At 44.3% G+C, this 21,146-nt stretch overlaps 1 protein-coding gene across 4 annotated transcripts in view; it reads left to right on the forward strand.

Moving 5' to 3' along the window:
- Positions 1-21,146, forward strand: part of cdh17 (cadherin 17, LI cadherin (liver-intestine)) — a 119,433-nt gene that overhangs the window by 63,036 nt on the left and 35,251 nt on the right. For all 4 annotated transcript variants that reach the window (XM_068031600.1, XM_068031597.1, XM_068031598.1 and 1 more), the window contains 5 exons: positions 3,000-3,137; positions 4,488-4,638; positions 13,006-13,236; positions 17,591-17,667; positions 19,762-19,953. In XM_068031600.1, coding sequence (XP_067887701.1) covers positions 3,000-3,137; positions 4,488-4,638; positions 13,006-13,236; positions 17,591-17,667; positions 19,762-19,953 — 789 coding nt within the window. The remainder of the gene's footprint in view (positions 1-2,999; positions 3,138-4,487; positions 4,639-13,005; positions 13,237-17,590; positions 17,668-19,761; positions 19,954-21,146) is intronic.

Genomic DNA, 21,146 nt, shown 5'->3' on the forward strand with positions numbered 1-21,146 from the left:
ACGTGGAGGCTTTGGAGAGGGTACAGAAGAGGTTTACCAGGATGTTGCCTGGTCTGGAGGGCATTGGCTATGAGGAGAGGCTGGATAAACTCGGATTGTTTTCACTGGAACGACTGAGGTGGAGGGGTGACATGATAGAGGTTTACAAAGTTATGAGTGGCATGGACAGAGTGGATAGTCAGAAGCTTTTTCCCAGGGTGTAAGAGTCAGTTACTAGGGGACATAGGTTTAAGGTGCGAGGGGCATAGTTTAGAGGGGATGCACGAGGCAAGTTCTTTACACAGAGGGTGGTGAGTGCCTGGAACTTGCTGCTGGGGGAGGTGGTGGAAGCAAGTACAATAGCGACGTTTAAGAGGCATCTTGACACATACATGAATAGACTGGGAATAGAGGGATAAGGTCCCTGGAAGTGCAGAAGGTTTTAGTTTAGACAGGCATCAAAGAACATCAAGATCGGTGCAGGCTTGGAGGGCCGAATGGCCTGTTCCTGTGCTGTACTGTTCTTTGTTCTTTCTTTGTTCTTTGAGAATGTATGGGGATAGTAACATTGGAAGAGATACTGAAAGGAAAAGATGTGGAAGGAAAATTGAATATTTTCAAAGTCATTGCTTTTAAGATGCAGCATTACTTTGGATCTGAAATTGATCAAGGACAGAATAAATGAATAAGATCAGTTTTATTTACTGACAAAAGGTAAAAGGCATTAGGGAAGAAGAAAAAGCGCAGACAATTTTAAAATGTCCAGGAAAAGAGCTGGATTGAGAGATCTATAAAGATATGGCAAGGAATTTCAAGAAACCGATAAAGGCTGCAAAGAGGGATTGCGAGGGAAATATCGTTCAAAATGTAAAGCAGAACAGTAAAGCATTCAAAATCCTGGAACTCTCTCCCTAACAGCACTGTGGGTGTAACCACGCCAGATGGACTGCAGCAATTCAAGAAGCAATTCACCACCTTCTCAAGGGCAATTAGGGATGGGCAACAAATGCTGGCCTTGCCAGCGGCACCCACATCCTGTGAAACGAATAACAAAAAATGTATGTCAGGAGTAAACAAAAGGGTGCAAAGCAGGATTGGTCCACTAAAAAAATGACAATAGGGAAGTGGTGTCTGAAAATAGATAAATTGCTGAAGTACTTAATTGTTGTTTTTCACAAAAGAAATGGGAAGAGAAATGCCAGAAATTGGGGATATATGTTGCAGGTGAATGTAGACTAAAAAAATTTTAAAATCACAAAAGAAGACATATTTGGAAGATTCAAGAAGGAACTAGACAGGTTCTTGTCAACAAATGGTATTCTGGGTTATTCGAAATATGACAAGGGAGCAGTATGGCTGGATGGGTTAGATGGATCAAAGATCTTCTCATGCCTGAGACTGTTACTATAGGGGGAACTTTATATCTGAGGAGGGAAAGCCAGTGGCATGGGTAGGCTGCCCACCTGGGAATCTGTGTGGGAGTGCCTGATTTATATTATTTGTTGGCCTCATTTACATCCGAATGGCCAGTAGGCTGCCTGAACAAAGGCTGGAAGGCTGCCAGCAGAAAAAGATAGAACAATTTGTGGACGGCCCACTGTTACTCAGTTAAGCTGTGGAGGAGGCAAGTTCACCAGGATCTCATGGGTGGGAAAGGGATGAAAGCCCAGGGCAGCAGAGGCCCAGATTTTCCTTGTAGGTCATGGAAAAGCTCTCCTGCTTCTCCTGGCCCCACAATGATACATTTAAAACTTACCTTTTAGGGCCGCCCTTGAAAGGCTTTACAGAGCAGGGTGTCTGCTGCAGCCACCCGCTCAGTATGATCCCAATTAGAAGATATAATGAGACTTCCAACTGAGACAGGCGGGCATGTATTTGACAAAGCCAGACCTCTACTCCCATTTACAAACTAGACAATACTGTGCTGTCTATCAGAAGGGGCAGTGGTTAACACAAAGAGGAAAGAGATGCAGGACATGCCTTCTGATGAGATGATAGTGCACACTAACATAAGCAGAGTTAGATTTTAACTTTGTGATCGTGTAAAATGGGTGATGGTATCAACAGCCCATTAACATCTCTCCCAATTTTTATAATATAAGACAGGAGGCTAATTTACACTATCTGATGAAAGGTCACAGACCTGAACTGTTAACATTGCTTCTCTTTCCATAGATGCTGCCAGACTTGCTGAATATTTCCAACATTTTCTGTTTTTATTGCTGATTTACATTATCGCACAATCAAAATCTACCCCGCAGTATGATATTTACATCATTTTAGATCCGGTAGATATTTTATAAATTAGGTGGGTAATTGCTAAGTTCCAGTAAAGCGGTTGCTATTTGTGATGATGAATTCTTCACAGGAATTTTGTGGGACTCTCCATTTTTAGAGTCATAAAGTGATACAGCACTGAAACAGGCCCTTTGGCCCACCAAGTCTGTGCCGACCAACAACCACCCATTTATACTAATCCTACATTAATCCCATATTCCCGACCACATCCCCACCATTCTCCTACCACCTACCTACACTAGGGGCAATTTACAATGGCCAATTTACCCATCAACCTGCTGGTCTTTGGCTGTGGGAGGAAACCGGAGCACCCGGCAGAAACCCACACGGTCACAGGGAGAACTTGCAAACTCCGCACAGGCGGTACCCAGAACTGAACCCGGGTCACTGGAACTATGAGGCTGCGATGCTAGCCATTGTGCCGCTTTTGTGGAGCTATTACACATTTCAAAATGAGATCACGAGCTTTTCACCAGCTATTAAGTGGCATTTTATTTGCATTCGAAATGTGAAAGAAAAATTACTATGATTGATTGGTTTTATGTTGTTCCTGCTAAGTAATTCATGTTTCATGAAAATGCCTGCCAGTAAACCATCTTGACTGGTAGTTGTCAAAACTTATATCTGAAAATATAGGTTTATTTACTTCCTTTCCACCAAGGAAGAAAATATGGGCAATAAGTTCTTAATTCTTATGGCTGTGCATTATTTCTCTAATTCAGGTGCAGTGGAATGAACCTGGTGCAATATTTGAACTCAAGCCAAAGGACAAGATGGCTTATCCTACGTTTCCATTTGTAATCGATGCTAGTGGTAACATTAGCGTGACAAAACCATTGGACAGAGAGGAGATCAGTGAGGTGCGTTCCTGTGTACACTGGTTACAAAACAGACTTTCCTCAAAGGATGGTACTAAGATCGTAAAGGGGCTGGAGGAGCAGAGCAAATAGGTGGTTTTGTACCTAGAGCCATATGGGCGATAATCTGGTAAAGAGCATTGCCTGGCCATTGTAGAACCTGCCCGATTTTCATGCAATTGATTTCAATACGTAGAGTTTGGATGCTCCATTATAGAGATGTAAAAACATTGGAAAAGTGGAATTATTTTCAGTGGGGCATCTGGGTGTACAAATGTGTCATTGCCCTGAGGGGCATGTCCAGCATCCATGCCATCTTCTGCTAGTACTTTCTATGCATGTTCAGAGATCTGTGAGGGAGCAGACAGCTTGGTTGAATTAGTTGAAGCTCTGCATTATGGCTTTCTTAACCTGATTAACCAACATAGTGAATCAGCAAATTCCAAAATGTTGTAGATTGGAGCTCTGAATCTCCAGAGAATATTCATATGGAAACTATGCCTGCTCTTAGAACCTCAACCAAGGGCCCTTCACTGCAGAAGGGCTTAGAATGGACACTTTCTCTGCGATGGGCTGCAACTTAGTTAGGCAGTCATAGGAAACTCCAGTCAATAAGTTGGAACTCCCGAAATGCAACCTCCATTTGCTCATCACCCCTGTGATCAGTGCTACAGCTGGTACTCTTCAAACCTATGGGAGCTGATTTTATGAATGCAAACAACTGGCAGGTGAAGCTGTGTGTCATAGCATGCATTTATCAAAATGGCTCTACTATTTGTATTCCCAGAGTGTTATTACCTGCAACTATAGGAGCGAGTGATGCAGATGTCCTAAGATGCATGCATTAGAGTGGATATTGGCCTTTGTCACCAACTCCTCTTGGCCATTTATAGGATCAGATGAACATCCATTAATATGCAGGCAGTGAGACACTCCCGCAACAGTGTGTTTCAGCTCCAGCATGAATGCTGGTGCGTGAGTGAATACTGAGTGAAAAAATTAATGGCAAAATATTGTAGCAGTCATGAGCTTGGTGGCAGTGTCCCTTCTCAACTTCGTCCACTCCATCCATTGTGTCCAAAATCAAATGAATGCCCTCTCCTTGTTAGCAGGTAAAAAGTTTTGATACACAGCAACTGTTTTGGCCTCCTTTTTTATAATCCAGTATTCATGCATATTGCAAAGATATAGCCACAGTTTTTGTAAGTGATGTAGTGATATTAGTTAATCAACATGAAAATATACTGTAATCTGTACAAGCCTTTATTTGGTGGTGTAAAAGTCATGCAATTTCCGATCTACTTGTTTCATATCTCTCACCATCCAGTAAGTATTTTTTAAATGTGTGTTTAGTATGTACTGTTGGCGTATGCTCTGGATGAAAAGAGAGTGCCGCTGGAAAATCCATTGGAAATTGTGATTATCGTAGAAGATATCAATGACAACCACCCAGTTTGTGAACATGCAGTAACGTTGATTGAGGTGCAAGAAAATGAAGATATGGGTGAGCTTAATCACATTCTAAAATGTTCTCTATGTAAAAGGACTTGGGATGCTATTAACTATACAAACATACAAACATAGGAATTAGGAGCCGGACTAGGCAACTCAGCCCTTTGACCCTGCTCTGCCATTCAATAAGGTCATGGCTGATCTGATTGTAACCTCAACTCCACATTCCTGCCTACCCCTAATATCCTTTTACCCCCCTGCTTATCAAGAATCTATCCACCTCTGCCTTAAAAATATTCAAAGACTCAACTCTGAGAAAAAATTTTTTCCCCTCATCTCTCTTAAATGGGCGACCCCTTATTTTTAAACAATGACTCCTAGTTCTAGATTCTGCCACAGAGGAAACATCCTTTCCACATCCACCTTGTCAAGACCTCTTAGAATCTTATATGTTTCAATCAAGTTGCCTCTTACTCTTCTAAACTTCTAAACACAGAGGATACAAGCCTAGTCTATCCAACCTTTCCTCATACGACAATCGCCCATTCCAGGTATTAGTCTAGTAAACCTTCTCTGAACTGCTTCCAAAGCATTTACATCCTTCCTTAAATAAAGAAACCAATGCTGTACATAGTACTCCAGATGTTGTCTCACCAATGCTGTGTATAACTGAAGCATAACCTCCCTACTTTTGTACATAATACCCCTCACAATAAATGATCACATTCTATTATCTTTCCTAATTACTTGCTGTACCTGCATATTCACCTTTTGTGATTCATGCACGAGGACACCCAGATCCCTCTGCATCTCCGAGTTCTGCAATCTCTCACCATTCTGATAATATGCTTTTTTTATTCTTCCTGCCAAAATGGACAATTTCACATTTCACACATTATACTCCATTTGCCAGTACTTTTTCCACTCATTTAACCTATCTATATCCCGTTGTAGCCTCCTTATGTCCTCTTCACAACTTACTTTCCTACGTATCTTGTGTCATCAGCAAATTTAGCAACCATACTTTCAGTCCCTTCATCCAAGTTATTTATATTAATTGTAAAAATTTGAGGCCCCAGCACTGATCCCTGTGGCACACCAATCATTACATTTTGCCAACCAGAAAATGACCCACTTATGCCTATGCTCTGTATCCTGTTAGCTAACCAATCTTCTATCCATGCCAATATGTTACCTGCTACACCATGAGCTTTTATTTTCTGCGATAACCTTTGATGTGGCACCTTATCAAATGCCTTCTGGAAATCTAAGTACAGTACATCTACTGTTCCCCTTCATCCACAGCACATGTTACTGCTTCAAAGAGCTCCAATAAATTGGTTAAACACGATTTCCCTTTCATAAAACCATGTTGACTCTACTGGATTACCGTGAATTTTTCTAAGTGCCCTGCTTTTAACGCCTTTCATAATAGCTTCTAACATTTTCCCTAAGACAGATGTTAAGCTAACTGGCCTGCAGTTTCCTGCTTTCTGACTCCTTCTCATTTTGAATAAAGGAGTTACATTGGCTATTTTCCAATCTAATGGCACCTTTACCAAATCTAGGGAATTTTGGAAAATCAAAATCAAAACATCAACTATCTCATTAGCCACTTCTTTTAAGACCCTAGGATGAAGTCCATCAGGACCCAGGGACTTGTCAGCCGGCAGCTCCAACAATTTGTTCAGTACCACTTCCCTGCTGATTGTAATTTTCTTGCGTTCCTCCCTCTTCTTTTCCTGATTTACAGCTATTTCTGGGATGTTACTTGTATCCTATATGGTGAAGACTGATGCAAAATATCTGTTTCATTCTTCTGCCTTCCCTCTATTTTCTCTTATTAATTCCCCAGACTCACTTTCTGTAGGACCAACACTCACCTTTGTTAACTCTTTTCCTTTTAAAATATCTCTAGAATCTCTATCTGTTTTTACATTTCTAGCCAGCTTTCTCTCGTACTCTAATTTTTCTTTCCTTATTAATCTTTCAGTAATTCTTTGCTACTTTTTATATTTTGTCCATTCTTCTGACCTGCCACCCATCTTTGTGCAATATATGCTTTTGCTTTAAGTTTGATACTATCTTTAACTTTTTTCTGCTTCCCCCTCACTATACTGTCCCCTACTACCACTACTTTCCTTTTTGCATCCCCCACTTGAACGGCTTCCTGTACCATGGTGCCATGGTAAGGTCGCTCGTCCACACTACAACCCTCACCCTTGTCCATACAAACTGCACGCACCTCAAACTTGTTGCACAATTGCAAGGGCTGAGGCTCCTCCACTCCCACCTTCTCAATCCACTTACCTGCCTGACTTGCAGTCACACTCTCCAGGCCCTGACCACTGTTCAAAATAGATGATCCTATCCGAAGAGGTGTGACTGCCTCTGGAACAAAGTGCTCAGGTAGTTTTCCCCCTCCCTGATGCTTTGCAGTGTCTGCAACTCAGCCTCCAGCTTGATGAGGAGCCAAAGCACCTCAAGACACAGACACTTACTAAGAACATGGTTGTCATGGATTGCCGTGGCATCCATGAGCTCCCATATACTGCAGCCATGACACAGCACCTGTCCTGCCATCTTTATTGTGTTAAGTTAATTACATTTATTTTTTCTTAATTGATTTATAGTTCCCCTTCTTACCAAAGTCCCTTCTTCGCACTCTGTTCCCTCCAGCAGCACTCAGTGCAGACAAGCAGCACTGAGATTCCCCTGAATTTATACTCTCTGGAAAACAATGATGTGTTAGCTTTGATAGAGCTCAGAAACCAGTTTAAGTTAGCTACCTAATTAAGCAGCTAAATCTACTCTCAGAGCTTGTATACCCCTGTTTAAAACTGTAAAAAAAAACTTGCCTCTTAACTTGAACAGTAATTTCAGTTAATTGCAAAATGTAAACAAAAAAAACTAGACTTTAGAGATTAACCCTTAAAATCCCTTCACTTACCAAACTCCCTTCTTCACTCTCTCGCCCTTCCAGCAGCACTCAGTGCAGACCATATACTGTCAAGCCCACTTAAATGCCCCTTGGCAGCAATGCCTGCCCCCATGGCAAAGGTGGAGTCATTGGAATATGACCCCACCCGATTGCCCGGGCCTGCTTGCCTGGTCCCAGCTTGGTTGAAGACACTTACCTTCTCTTTTGAGGGCATCTTGGCATTGAGGTGCCCTCTCCTTCATGCTTCAGCCTCAGCAGTGGTCACCTGTAACGGTGATGCTGCTGAGATTGTAGGCGCTGATTGGCTGCAGGTCTGGGGAGTGGGGATGGGCCGCCACCCTCAATTGGACAGCAGTCCCGGCGGCCACCGCCAGTAAAATGCTGCCCCCGGGTCCCACCACCCTACGATGTGGGATTTGCTCCCATTTTCGGTCCCGACAGCAGGACTTCTCACCACTTGACAAAATTCAGCCCCGAGTTTCAGACTTACCTGCACTTGGAAACATTTCTCTATGTCTGCCCTATCAAACCCTTTCATTATCTTGAAGATCTATATCAGGTTACCCCTCAATCTTCTCTTTTCCAGATAAAAGATCCCCATCCTGTTTGACCTTTAAAGATACCTCTGCTCAGATCACTGAAGTGACATTGTTGAGGTCCACATGAGTGTTCCAGACCAGGGTCATGGACTGCATGAGATAAAAGACAAGAGATAAAAGATAGCCAATTAAAATATTCTTTTCTTCTTTCATTTGGGTGCGAGATGGTGGGTGCTATGGCTTGCTGTGGTGGAAAAAGGGTCTATCGAAACCTGCATTTGAGGTGGAGGTTGTGGGGAAAATGTGGCCCTCAACCACTCCTTTCCCATCTCCTCCACCAATCACTCATGCTTGTCACACCCCCTTTTATCCTCTACCCTTTCACTTCCCCCCTCCATTTCTCCTTCGTAGGGCGGCACAGTGGCGCAGTGGTTAGCACCGCAGCCTCACAGCTCCAGGGACCCGGGTTCGATTCCGGGTACTGCCTGTGTGGAGTTTGCAAGCTCTCCCTGTGTCTGCGTGGGTTTTCTCCGGGTGCTCCGGTTTCCTCCCACAAGCCAAAAGACTTGCAGGTTGATAGGTAAATTGGCCAGTATAAATTGTCACTAGTACAGGTAGGTGGACATATAGGGACAGGTGGGGATGTTTGGTAGGAATATGGGATTAGTGTAGGATTAGTATAAATGGGTGGTTGATGTTCGGCACAGACTCGGTGGGCCGAAGGGCCTGTTTCACTGCTGTATCTCTAATCTTCGTACCATCTCCTCACTCCTAGCATTACCCCAACCTCTACCATGTTACAGGTTCACTTTGGCTCCTGTATCCTCCCTCATCCTTGCTTGACTATTATTCACCTCATTTCTATCCATCCATCCACTCTCTCTCCATCCCTCCAAGGATGTGTGCTGAGCTGCAAGAAGTCCCCATACCCTGGCTGGATTTTACAGCTCCCTCGACATCTGGCGTCTTGGCAGGGTCTGGAAAATGCCTCTGGCAGAGGCCTGCCACGGGCCTTGACACTGGGAAGGCCCGGCCTGATATTGCCGGTGATAGCGAGGCCCCCCTGCTGGTGGGGACGGGAGCCAAATTAGCATCGGGAAATTTATTTAAATCAACACATTAAGTACTTAGCCGCTCCGCCATCTATCCCGGTGCCATATTGGCGCTGGTGGCTGGCAGCTCTGCGCCTTCAGATACCCGTCCGGGGATCCTATGTGGGATACTGGTGGGGAGGGGGGAGCAGGTAAGTATTTCAGTGCGGGATAGGGTAGGCGGTGGCATATTGGTATTATCACTGGACTAGTAACCCAGAGACCCAGGGTATTTCTCTGGGGACATGGGTTCGAATCCCACCACAGCAGAAGGTGGAATTTGAATTCAATTAATCTGGAATTATAAAAGCTAGTCTAATGATGGCCATGAAACCATTGTCGATTGTTGTAAAACCCATCTGGTTCACTAATGTCCTTTCGGGAAGGAAATCTGCTGTCCTTACCTGGTCTGGCGAACATGTGACTCCAGACCCACAGCAATGTGGTTAATTCTTACATGCCCTCTGCAATGGCCTAGCATGCCTAACCGCTACAAAGTCAATAAAAAGGAATGAAACCGGACGGACCACCCGGCATCGACCTAGGCACCGGAAACGACAACGGCAAACCCAGCCCTGTCGACCCTGCAAAGTCCTCCTTACTAACATCTGGGGGCTTGTGCCAAAGTTGGGAGAGCTGTCCCACAGACTAGTCAAGCAACAGCCTGACATAGTCATACTCACGGAATCATACCTTACAGACAATGTCCCAGACACTGCCATCACCATCCCTGGGGATGTCCTGTCCCACCGGCAGGACAGACCCAACAGAGGTGGCGGGACAGTGGTATACAGTAGGGAGGGAGTTGCCCTGGGAGTCCTCAACATCGACTCCGGACCCCATGAAGTCTCATGGCATCAAGTCAAACTTGAGCAAGGTAACCTCCTACTGATTACTACCTACCGTCCTCCCTCAGCTGATGACTCAGTATTCCACCATGTTGAACACCACTTGGAGGAAGCACTGAGGGTGGCAAGGGCACAAAATGTACTCTGGGTGGGGGACCTCAATGTTCATCACCAAGAGTGGCTCGGTAGCACCACTACTGACCGAGTCCTAAAGGACATAGCTGCTAGACTGGGTATGTGGCAGGTGGTGGGGGAACCAACACGAGGGAAAAATGTACTTGACCTCGTCCTCACCAAATTGCCTGCCGCAGATGCTTCTGTCCATGACAGTATTGGTAGGAGTGACCAGCGCACAGTCCTTGTGGAGACGAAGTCCCGCCTTCACATTGAGCATACTGTCCGTCGTGTTGTGTGGCACTATCACTGTGCTAAATGGGATAGATTTTGAACAGATCGAGCAATGCAAAACTGGGCATCCATGAGGCGCTGTGGGCCATCAGCAGCAGCAGAATTGTACGCACCCACAATCTGTAACCTCATGGCCCGGCACGTCCCCCACTCTACCATTACCATCAAGCCAGGAGACCAACCCTGGTTCAATGAAGTGTGCAGGAGGGCATGCCAGGAGCAGCACCAGGCATACCTCAAAAAGAGGTGTCAACCTGGTGAAGCTACAACACAGGACTATCTGCGTGCCAAACTGCGTAAGCAGCATGTGATAGACAGAGCTAAGTGATCCCATAACCAACAGATCAGATCGAAGCTCTGCAGTCCTGCCACATCCAGCCGTGAATGGTGGTGGACAATTAAACAACTAACTGGAGGAGGTGGCTCCACAAATATCCCCATCCTCAATGATGGGGGAGCCCAGCACATCAGTGCGAAAGATAAGGCTGAAGCATTTGCAACAATCTTCAGACAGAAGTGCCGAGTTGATGATCCATCTTGGCCTCCTCCTGAAGTTCCTAGCATCACAGATGCCAGACTTCAGCCAATTCGATTCACTCCGTGTGATATCAAGAAACGACTGAAGGCACTGGATACTGCAAAAGCTATGGGCCCTGACAATATTCCGGCAATAGTACTGAAGACCTGTGCTCCAGAACTTGCCATGCCCCTAGCCAAGCTGTTCCAATACAGCTACAACACTGGCATCTACCGTACAATGTGGAAAATTGCCCAGGTATGTCCTGTACACAAAAAGCAGGACAAGTCCAACCCGGCCAATTACTGCCCCATCAGCCTACTCTCACTCATCAGTAAAGTGATGGAAGGTGTCATCAACAGTGCCATCAAGCGGCACTTGCTTAGCAATAACCTGCTCAGTGACACTCAGTTTGAGTTCCGCCAGGGCCACTCAGCTCCTGACCTCATTACAGCCTTGATTCAAACATGGACAAAAGAGCTGAACCCAAGAGGTGAGGTGAAAGTGGCTGCCCTTGACATCAAGTCAGCATTTGACTGAGTACGGCATCAAGGAGCCCTAGCAAAACTGAGGTCAATGGGAATCAGGGGGAAAACCCTCTGCTGGCTGGAGTCATACCTAGCGCAAAGGAAGATGGTTGTGGTTGTTGGAGGTCAATCATCTGAGCTCCAGGACATCACACCATCTTCAGTTGCTTCATCAATGACCTTCCTTCAATCATAAGGTCAGAAGTGGGGATTATCGCTGATGATTTCACAATGTTCAGAACCATTCGTGACTCCTCAGCTACTGAAGCATTCTGCGTAGAAATGCAGCAAGACCTGGACAATATCCAGGCTTGGGCTGATAAGTGGCAAGTAACATTCGCGCCACACAAGTTCCAGGCAATGACCATCTCCAACAAGAGAGAATCTAACCATCTACCCTTGACATTCAACAGCATTACCATCGCTGAATCCCACACTATCAACATCCTAGGGGCTAACATTGACCAGAAACTGAACTGGAGTAGCCATATAAATACCATGGCTACAAGAGCAGGTCAGAGGCTTGGAATCCTGAGGCGAGTAACTCACCTCCTGACTTCCCAGAGCCTGTCCACCATCTACAAGGCACAAGTCAGGAGTGTGATGGAATACTCTCCACTTGCCTGGATGGGTGCAGCTCCAACAACACTCAAGAAGCTCGACACCATCCAGGACAAAGCAGCCCGCTTGATTGGCACCCTATCTACAAACATTCACTCCCTCCACCACCGACGCACAGTGGCAGCAGTGTGTACCATCTACAAGATGCACTGCAGCAATGCACCAAGGCTCCTTAGACAGCACCTTCCAAACCTGCGACCTCTGCCAACTAGAAGGACAAGGGCAGCAAATACATGGGAACACCACCACCTGCAAGTTCCCCTCCAAGTCACACACCATCCTGAGTTGGAACTATATCGCCGTTCCTTCACTGTTGCTGGGTCAAAATCCTGGAACTCCCTTCCTAACAGCACTGTGGGTATACCTACCCCAAATGGACTGCAACGGTTCAAGAAGGCAACTCACCACCACCTTCTCAAGGGCAATTAGGGATGGGCAATAAATGCTGGCCTGGCCAGCGTCGCCCACATCCCATGAATGAATTAAAAAAAAAAGGGAGGGGGTGGGGAGTGGGGTCAAACTCTCTGGTGTAGGAGATGATGGCGAGTTTATAAAATCCAGCTCCCTCAATCAGTTTCCCTCCTCCCCTTCTTGGTGATAATTCTACAATTCCTCTAGATCAAACTTTTGTTTCTTTACTTGTCCCATTACCATTGCCTTTTTCCTTGCACCATAATCTTTTTGTTATTTAATCTCTCCTGCAATAGAACTTCCCTTTTGTTCTTTCCCTTTTCCCCCTTTCCCTGCCTCTGTACTTGATAAAACATGTTACATCTCTAACTTTCTGCAGTTCTGGTGATATAATCACTGACCTGATTAGCTCTGTTTCTCTCTCCACAGATGCTGCCTGACCTGCTGAGCATTTTCTGTTTTTATTTCCGGTGAACTTTAATGCATATGTTATTTTATGTCATTTTCTAAACTCAGGAAGCGATATTGGAGTTGTGAGTGCAACAGACATGGATGAAGAGGGAACACTGAACGCTGTTCTGAGCTATAAAATCCTCGATCAAGATCCAAAGATTCCAGAAGACAAAATGTTTAATATTGATAATTTCAGTGGAAAGATCCAACGTTTCAAAGGGCATCTAAACAAGAAAAATACACAAGGCTATATTTTAAAAGTCCTAGTTACAGACCTAATGGGCTCAGAAAGAGGTCTGTATAAATCTCACCAAATAAAATATAATACGACGTAATGTCTGTAGATATCGATAAATACTCAGGATCTCACGGCACTGTTCAAATGCTTTGCTTTTATTTGTTCCATAAATACTGTATTGTGAAAACAGACTTGCAAATTCATCCAGCAACTACTATTTAGATATATACTGCAAGATTCTGTCCATGTTTTGGTGGTCCTGGAATGCAAAATAGAGAAAAATGAGATGGGGAGGCTTACAGCTGACTGGAAATTCCCAGTCGGCGTCTGACATGTCTTACGTGGCCATTAACTCACTGAATTGGCAAACTGCTGCTTGCAGACAGGTAACCCTGCTGCCACCCCCATTCGGCCTCCTGGAAAATGGGCTGGTGGCAGGACGGAGTGGGGGAACCCGCATGCAGGCTGTCAGCACAAAATTCCATGCTTGCCAGCCTCCATTCCCAGCCCAAGGGGCCTCCCAATGCAATGGGTGTGAAGAATTTATTGATTACTGAAACAGACTAATGTATTGCTTATTGGTTGCAGACTTCAGGAAATATTATAAGAACTTAAATAATAAAATAAAAACTGAACATGCTGAAAATAGTCTTCAGGTTGGGCAGCATCTGTGGAGAGAAAAAGTTAATGTTTCAGGTTAATTCTGTTTCTCGCTTCTCGTATGCTGCCAGACCTGCTGAGTATTTCCAGCATTTTCTGCTTTTATTTCAGATTTCTAGCATCTGCACTATTTTGCTTTTATATCATCAGAATTTAATTCATTACCGTTTTAACCACTTTTTTTGTCTCCGTGCTCTTTCCAAACTTATAAATATTTTAAAGAAAAGTGTATTCACATATTAACTGTAACTTTTTCCCCACATCTTTTCTGTAGAAAATTGGTCAAAAAACCCCCCAAAAATGGGAAACCTCCATAATACGAATTCCCTTTCTGGGAGGTGCTTTTATAATGGCTTAAGTGCCACGCTGGTCCTGTTTATTTTTGCCTTGGGTTTCTGGCAGCCAACCTTAGCAAGTTTACTTTGGAGTTGCCAGTTACTAGATGAGGCCTGTGCATTGGGAATTGGCAGCACTAACGCAGGTCTCGTAATGTAACAGCAACTTAGAATAGCTATTAAGAGGATTTCAGATCCTGAACCTAGAGCTATTCCAAGTTGTTTGACAGTGATGGAGTGTTTAAACCGAACTGTACCTATTTGAAATGATGCTGGATGGAAAGTTGTCGTTCCAGTCTAATGTTTAAAAAAAAAAATCGGGCAGCACCCTCACCCCTTTGCCCATGCCCCACTTCCCACATATGCCTGGAACATTAAGAACATGCCAGAAGCCCTTCACTGGCTGCTGGTGCCTCACAACGTGGCCGTAGCTATCTGACGTGCCATGAGAGATGCATCCAGAGTGCCAGTAAATTATTCAACATAGAAACATCTATGGCACGGAAGGAGGCCATTCAGCTCATTGTGTCCATGCTGGCTGAAGAAGAGTTATCTAGCCTCATCCCTCCTTTTCAGCTCTTGGTCCCTCGCCCTGTAGTTACAACACCTCAAGTGCATAGCCAAGTGTTTTTTTAAGTGCGATGAAGGCATCTGCCTCTACCACCTTTTTCAGGCAGTGAATTCCAGACCCCAACTACCCTCTGGGTGTAAAAAGTTGCTGCTCAACTCCCCTGTAATCCTTCTAACAATTACTTTAAATCTATGCCTTCTGGTTATTGACCTCTCTGCTAAGGGAAATAGTTACTTCCTATCCCCTCTAGCTAGATCCTTCATAATTTTATACACCTCAATTAAATCTCCCTTCAGCCTTCTCTATTCCAAAGAAAACAAACCCAGCCTAGCCAATCTTTGCTCATAACTAAAATTCTCTAATCGTGGCACCATCCTTGTAAAGCTGTCTTGTACCCTCTCTACTGCAATCGCATCCTTCCTGTAATGCAGTGAAACCAGAACTTTACGTAGCACTTTAGCTGCGGTCTAACTAGTGTTCTATACATTTCTAGTATAACCTTGCTGCTCTTGTACCCTATGCCTCATTCAATAAAAGAAAGTATCCCATATGCCATCTTAACCACCTTTATCTACCTGTCTTTCTATCTTCAGGGATCTGTGGACTTGTACGCCAAGATCCCTCTGTTTCTCTACACCTCGCAGAATCCTTGCCTTGTTTGGCCTCTCCAGATGCATTACCTCACACTTCTCCAAATTGAATTCCATTTTTCATTTTTCTGCCGACCTGACCAGTCCATTGGTGTATCCTTTAGGGAAAAAAAAAACACCCACAAAAACACCCATCAACCATAACCGTCACTAAGCTAGTTTTGGTTCCAACTTGCCACTTTCCTTTGGATCCCATCAGCTTTTACTTTTTCTGGCCAGTCTGCCATGTGGAACCTTGCCAAAAGCCTTGCTAAAGTCCATGTAGACTGCATCAAATGTGCTACCCTCATCAACTCTGCGTGTTACTTCCTCAAAAAATTAAATCAAGTTCGTCAGATATGATCTTTCCCTAACAAATCCATGCTGACTGTCCTTGATTAATCTGTGCCTTTCTAATTTGCCCACCACTGAGGTTAGGCTGACAGGCCTGTAATTACTTGGGCTAACCTTTCCTTCCTTTTTAAGCAACAACAACAAATGGGATGACTTCACTTTCTGTAGTGAGATCATCTCCTTTGTGCACAGGAACATATACAATCATAGAATTTTACAGTTCAGAAGGCGGCAATTCAGCCCATCATGTCTGCGCTGGTCAACAACTAGCCATCCAGGCTAACCCCACTTTCCAGCTCTTGGTCTGTAGCCTTGTAGGTTATGGCACTTCAAGTGCATATCCGAGTACCTTCAAAATGTTATGAGGGTTTCAGCCTCTACAACCCTTTCAGGCAGTGAGTTCCAAATTCCCGCCACTCTCTGGGTAAGAAAAACTCCCCTCAAATCTCCTCCTAAACCTCCTACCTCTTACCCTAAATCTATGCCCTCTGGTTATGGACCCCTCCAGGCAAGGGGAATAGGGCCTTTCTTGCACTCTATCTAGACCCCTCATAATGTTATACACTTCAATTAGTTCTTCCCTCCGTCTCCTCTGTTCCAAAGAAAACAACCCGAGCCTATCCAATCCCTGTACGCTCTCTGTACCCTCTGTAGTGCAGTGGCCGGAACTGCACACAGTACTCCACCTGTGGCTTGACTAGAGTTTTATACAGTTCCAGATAACCTCCCAGCTGTTGTTCTCTATGCCTTGGCTAATAAAGGTAAGTATCCAGAATGCTGCCTTGACCACCTTGTCTACCTGTCCAGCCACCTTCATGGAATTGTGGACATGCACTCTAAGTTCCCTCTCTTCATCTACACTCCTCTATCCTACCATTTATTTTGTATTCCCTTGTCTTGTCAGCCTTCCCCAAATGCATTACCTCAAACTTCTCCGATTGACCTTCATTTGCCACTGTTCCACCGACCTGACTAGCCCATTAATATCTTCCTGCAGTCAACTGCAGTCTCCTTCTTCATTATCAAGCACACGGTGAATTTTTGTATCGTCTGCAAACTTCTTAATCATACCCTTACATTCAAGACCAAATCATTGATAGATACCACAAAAAGCAAGGATCCTGGTACTGAGCCCTGTGGAGCCCCACTGGAAACAGCCTTCGAGACACAAAAACACCCACCAACCATTACTCATTGCTTCCTGCCTCTGAGCCAATTTTGGATCCAACTTGCCACTTGGTCTTGGATCCCATGGGCTTTTACATTCATGACCAATCTGCCTTCTGGGACCTTATCAAAAGCCTTGCTAAAATCCTGATTCCTGTTTTTATTACCAGTTTCTTAATCTAACCCATGTTCTACTGTGGGTTCCCTGTGGCTTTTAGTTCAATTAAAGGTTTTTCTTCTGATGGAGGGAAGAGTTGGCAGTGACATTCTTCCACAGTGTGGTAGATATTCCTGGCTAGGTCACATGGTTTAGATGAGAAAAAGGGGGATTGGTTAGACCCTGGTCACACACAGGAATAAGTCCTGATACCTGGTTAGCTCAGTCACAGCCGGCTGCAGAGACTTTGGGTTAGGTTTGAAAAGATCTTGCCTTCTGCAAGATTCAAAACTCAGTAACAGTTCAATACTTCACCACTGATGCAATCACCCCCTGTCCTCTCTGCACGTTGCCACCTACATTCCAGCCCTGCCTTGTCTTCCCAAGCCAGCCTTCTGGCCTATAATTTGAGTGCTCAAATTTTGGCAAGACACATTCTATACCAACACGATTTGCTGAAATTTCCACTTTATTGATTGTTTGTTCAAATCAAAGTTTGGACTATTTCACAATTAAAGCTTTTTATTTCTTTCCTAGGACTATCCACTGAATGCATCGTCAATATCTCTGTTATTGATATCAATGACATGATCCCTATCTTTGAGAAATCGGAGGTAAAAATCAAAAATAAAAATTTCACCATGCCTGTAATATCTGAAGGACTCTAAGGGTTGAATTTTATGCTGTCCCCCGTGACAGGTTTGGAGGTGGGGAGAACATAAAATCAGATGGGATGGTGGTTGTGATTAGATTAGATTAGAGATACAGCACTGAAACAGGCCCTTCGGCCCACCGAGTCTGTGCCGAACATCAACCACCCATTTATACTAATCCTATATTTCTACCAAACATCCCCACCTGTCCCTATATTTCCCCGCCTACCTATACTAGTGACAATTTATAATGGCCAATTTACCTGTCAACCTGCAAGTCTTTTGGCTTGTGGGAGGAAACCGGAGCACCCGGAGAAAACCCACGCAGACACAGGGAGAACTTGCAAACTCCACACAGGCAGTACCCGGAATCGAACCCGGGTCCCTGGAGCTGTGAGGCTGCAGTGCTATCCACTGCGCCACTGTGCCGCCCCTGTGGGGGGGAGGTGTTCCTGCCACTAACCCGCCACTGACGAAATTTAATCCGGGGTCGGAAAGCCTGTGTATGGCCTTCCCGCCCCATTGCCAATTGAGGCCCTTAACTGGGAATTGTTTTTATTTTTTCTTGACATGTGGGCATCTCTGGCATGGCCAGCATTTGTTGCCCATCCCTAATTGCCCTTGAACTGAGTGGTTTGCCAGGCCATTTCAGAGGCACCTAGTGCCTGAACAAGGGGAAGGGGTGGGGGGACCCATGTGGGCCACCCCCTTGCCCTTGCTGCCGACCCCCTTTCCCTGCAATCACCACCCTGCGAGACCCCTCCTACCCTGACCTACCTGAGACCTGGCTGCAACGACGATCCTTGCCCTCCTGTATGGTCATCTTCAGCAGCAGCCATTGCCTCCACGGAGGTGCAGCAACTGCCAGCCTCTGTTTGGCTGGTAGCTCTCCAAGAGTGGGACTTCCAGCGACGGGATCCTAAATCCTATGGAAGGCCCGCCGCTGTCCACTTAAGTGCCTGATAGGCCCGCCGAATTTAGTGCCATTCGGAAAAGAGGCGCCGTGGGGATCTTGGCGTCGTTTTCCCCCGACATTCAGACCCCCGCTGCCAGCATAAAATTCCCCCCTAAGGGGATGTGTTTCTGCTGTTTTATGCAGCAGAATGCAGGACAGGGCCTGATTTGTGAATTAGAGTTTGTTTATGTTTATGTTCGCAGACATACATTTGGCAGAACGTTACAGCAAATCAGTATGGTGTTAACCTACACGGGTCAATGTAATTATTGAAGACCAAGTTGTTATTCACATTTGAGCCTAGACAGTAGATGTCAGCTATTCAACTGTGATAGACATTACAGCTTTGACAAATCCTATTCTCACTCGGCACACATAAGTACACAATTGGGCTGAATAGTAACTCAGGTCAATAATTAACAAGAGCAGGAATTTTAGCTTATTTTCCTTTTCCTAGTCCAGAGAAACTGAAGCCAGTTACATTCCTGCCCATGGCTGCTTTGGCTAAGAACAGCGATCAATGTTGAGACCTTCCTGTTCTAAATGGTTTGCTATCACACCACATGGTGTATGCATCCACTAAACGATCAGATCTATTCTTAATATTACTTTCTATATGTTTTTGTTGTCCCTCAAATTAAGCCAATTTGTAATACTTGCAACTTATGATCCTTTATGAGGCTATTGGTTGACTCACATTGTGTGGGATTGTTTCTGAGGACTGATTGTTTCCTGAAGATTGCTGATTATAGTTGTCATTTGGTCAGCCCTTGATGCTTGTGACGGACAGTAGAGTCAATTGTTATAAAGCACTGATAAATTTGTTTCCTGCTAAGTAGCACAGCAATTTATAATCCCACACAGTAGTAGTCCACAAGGTTCAACCGAGTTTCCTCTGCTACAAAAAAGGAACAAAACAAATTAAAATGGTTGACATCTTGCCATGTTCACTTGATCCATTCGTAACTCTTTCAGTTGAGAGCCATCGCACTCAGGCTTAATATATCCAGGGGCTGGGTGTGATGTATTAATTATTTTGATTGCAAAACCATGCCTGCAACATTTCTTTACCTGCTATTGTTTTGTGTTTTGTGTGCCAGTATGGTCCTATTACTTTACCTGAAAACATTTCATTGGATACGGTGCTGTTAGAAATTCAGGCCACCGATAATGACGAGCCTTTCACCGGCAGCTCTGAGATATTGTACAATGTTGTAAAAGGTGATGAGAATGGAACTTTCAAAATAATAACTGAAGAAAGTACAAATAAAGGAATGGTGCAGCTGGTTAAGGTAAACTTATGAAAAAATTATCATAGCTTCTGCGGTTGCAAAGTAAACTTTGTTGCATTTGAAGGGCTGTATTCTTGGAATGTTGTATGTTCAATGTTTTCCTGATAACCACTGAATAAGCCAAGTCCTATATTGTGATAAATCAGATCAGGTTAGGTAGCACAATGTGATACTTCATACCTTTAGCTCTCTGTGTTATATTATCTTTCTCTTTCACCTATTTTGTGTTGTCTATACCACATGCGGTGCACAAAAAAAAAGTAAACACACTATGTAACATAAGCACTATCTGCAAAAGAGTTGAGTTGATTCGCTCCTTCCAGAAGAACCTGGATAATAACAGGTTGGTAATGGAATTGGAGGTTATAGCATTAGGCATAGAATATAAAATACTCCAGGGGCCACAAAGGTTCCTGAGCTGTTAGTGCTTTGTTTGATAGGAGAGGGAAGGAAAATATAAGGAAAATGTTTGTGAAGGGCAAGAGGCCAAGGTTGAATAAGCGATTTGGGGATAGATGAATATTTTGGAGTTTTCTTGTTTACCTATGGGGATTAGGGAATATTTATACAGGCCTTTGCCTAGGATGATGCTTTTCAAACTTTTTTGTGGAGGGGTGGGAACATTGTAAAAATCAACATACTCTAGGACTGATTGCACATATTGACATGCACAGCTGCAAGCAAGGTCAGGGGATGCTATAGTATTGGCTGAGAATTTTTAAATTTGTTTTTTTTATCTCCCATCCTTTGTTGAAGGCAGTGTCTCATGTGAGTATCTGTACCCTTCTGGTACGTTGCTCAAATTATAATTCTTCATGTGACAATTATTCACGTGGGATTTGAGGCTTTGAATCTATTAAGCTATTCAGTAACAGGAAGCACTGCAGCCAAACCCAATCTTGAAATAGGTACTTCAGAAACATCTTTAAAATCTATTGTATCCAATTCTGGGCACCAAACTTTAGGAAGGATGTAAAGGTCTTAGATAAAGTGCAGAGGGGATTTACTCAAGCACTAGGTATCAGAGATGAGGGGTATCAGTTACATGGAGGGACAAGAGAAGCTGGGATTGTTCTCCTTGGAGCAATGAAGGTTCTGGGGAGTTTTAATAGTTGTTCAAAGTTGTGAAGAGTTTTGATAGAGTAACTAGGGAGAAACTCACCGCTGGCAGGAGGATCAATAACAAGAGAACA

This window comes from Heterodontus francisci, chromosome 5, assembly GCF_036365525.1.
Source record: "Heterodontus francisci isolate sHetFra1 chromosome 5, sHetFra1.hap1, whole genome shotgun sequence".
NCBI lineage: Eukaryota > Metazoa > Chordata > Chondrichthyes > Heterodontiformes > Heterodontidae > Heterodontus > Heterodontus francisci.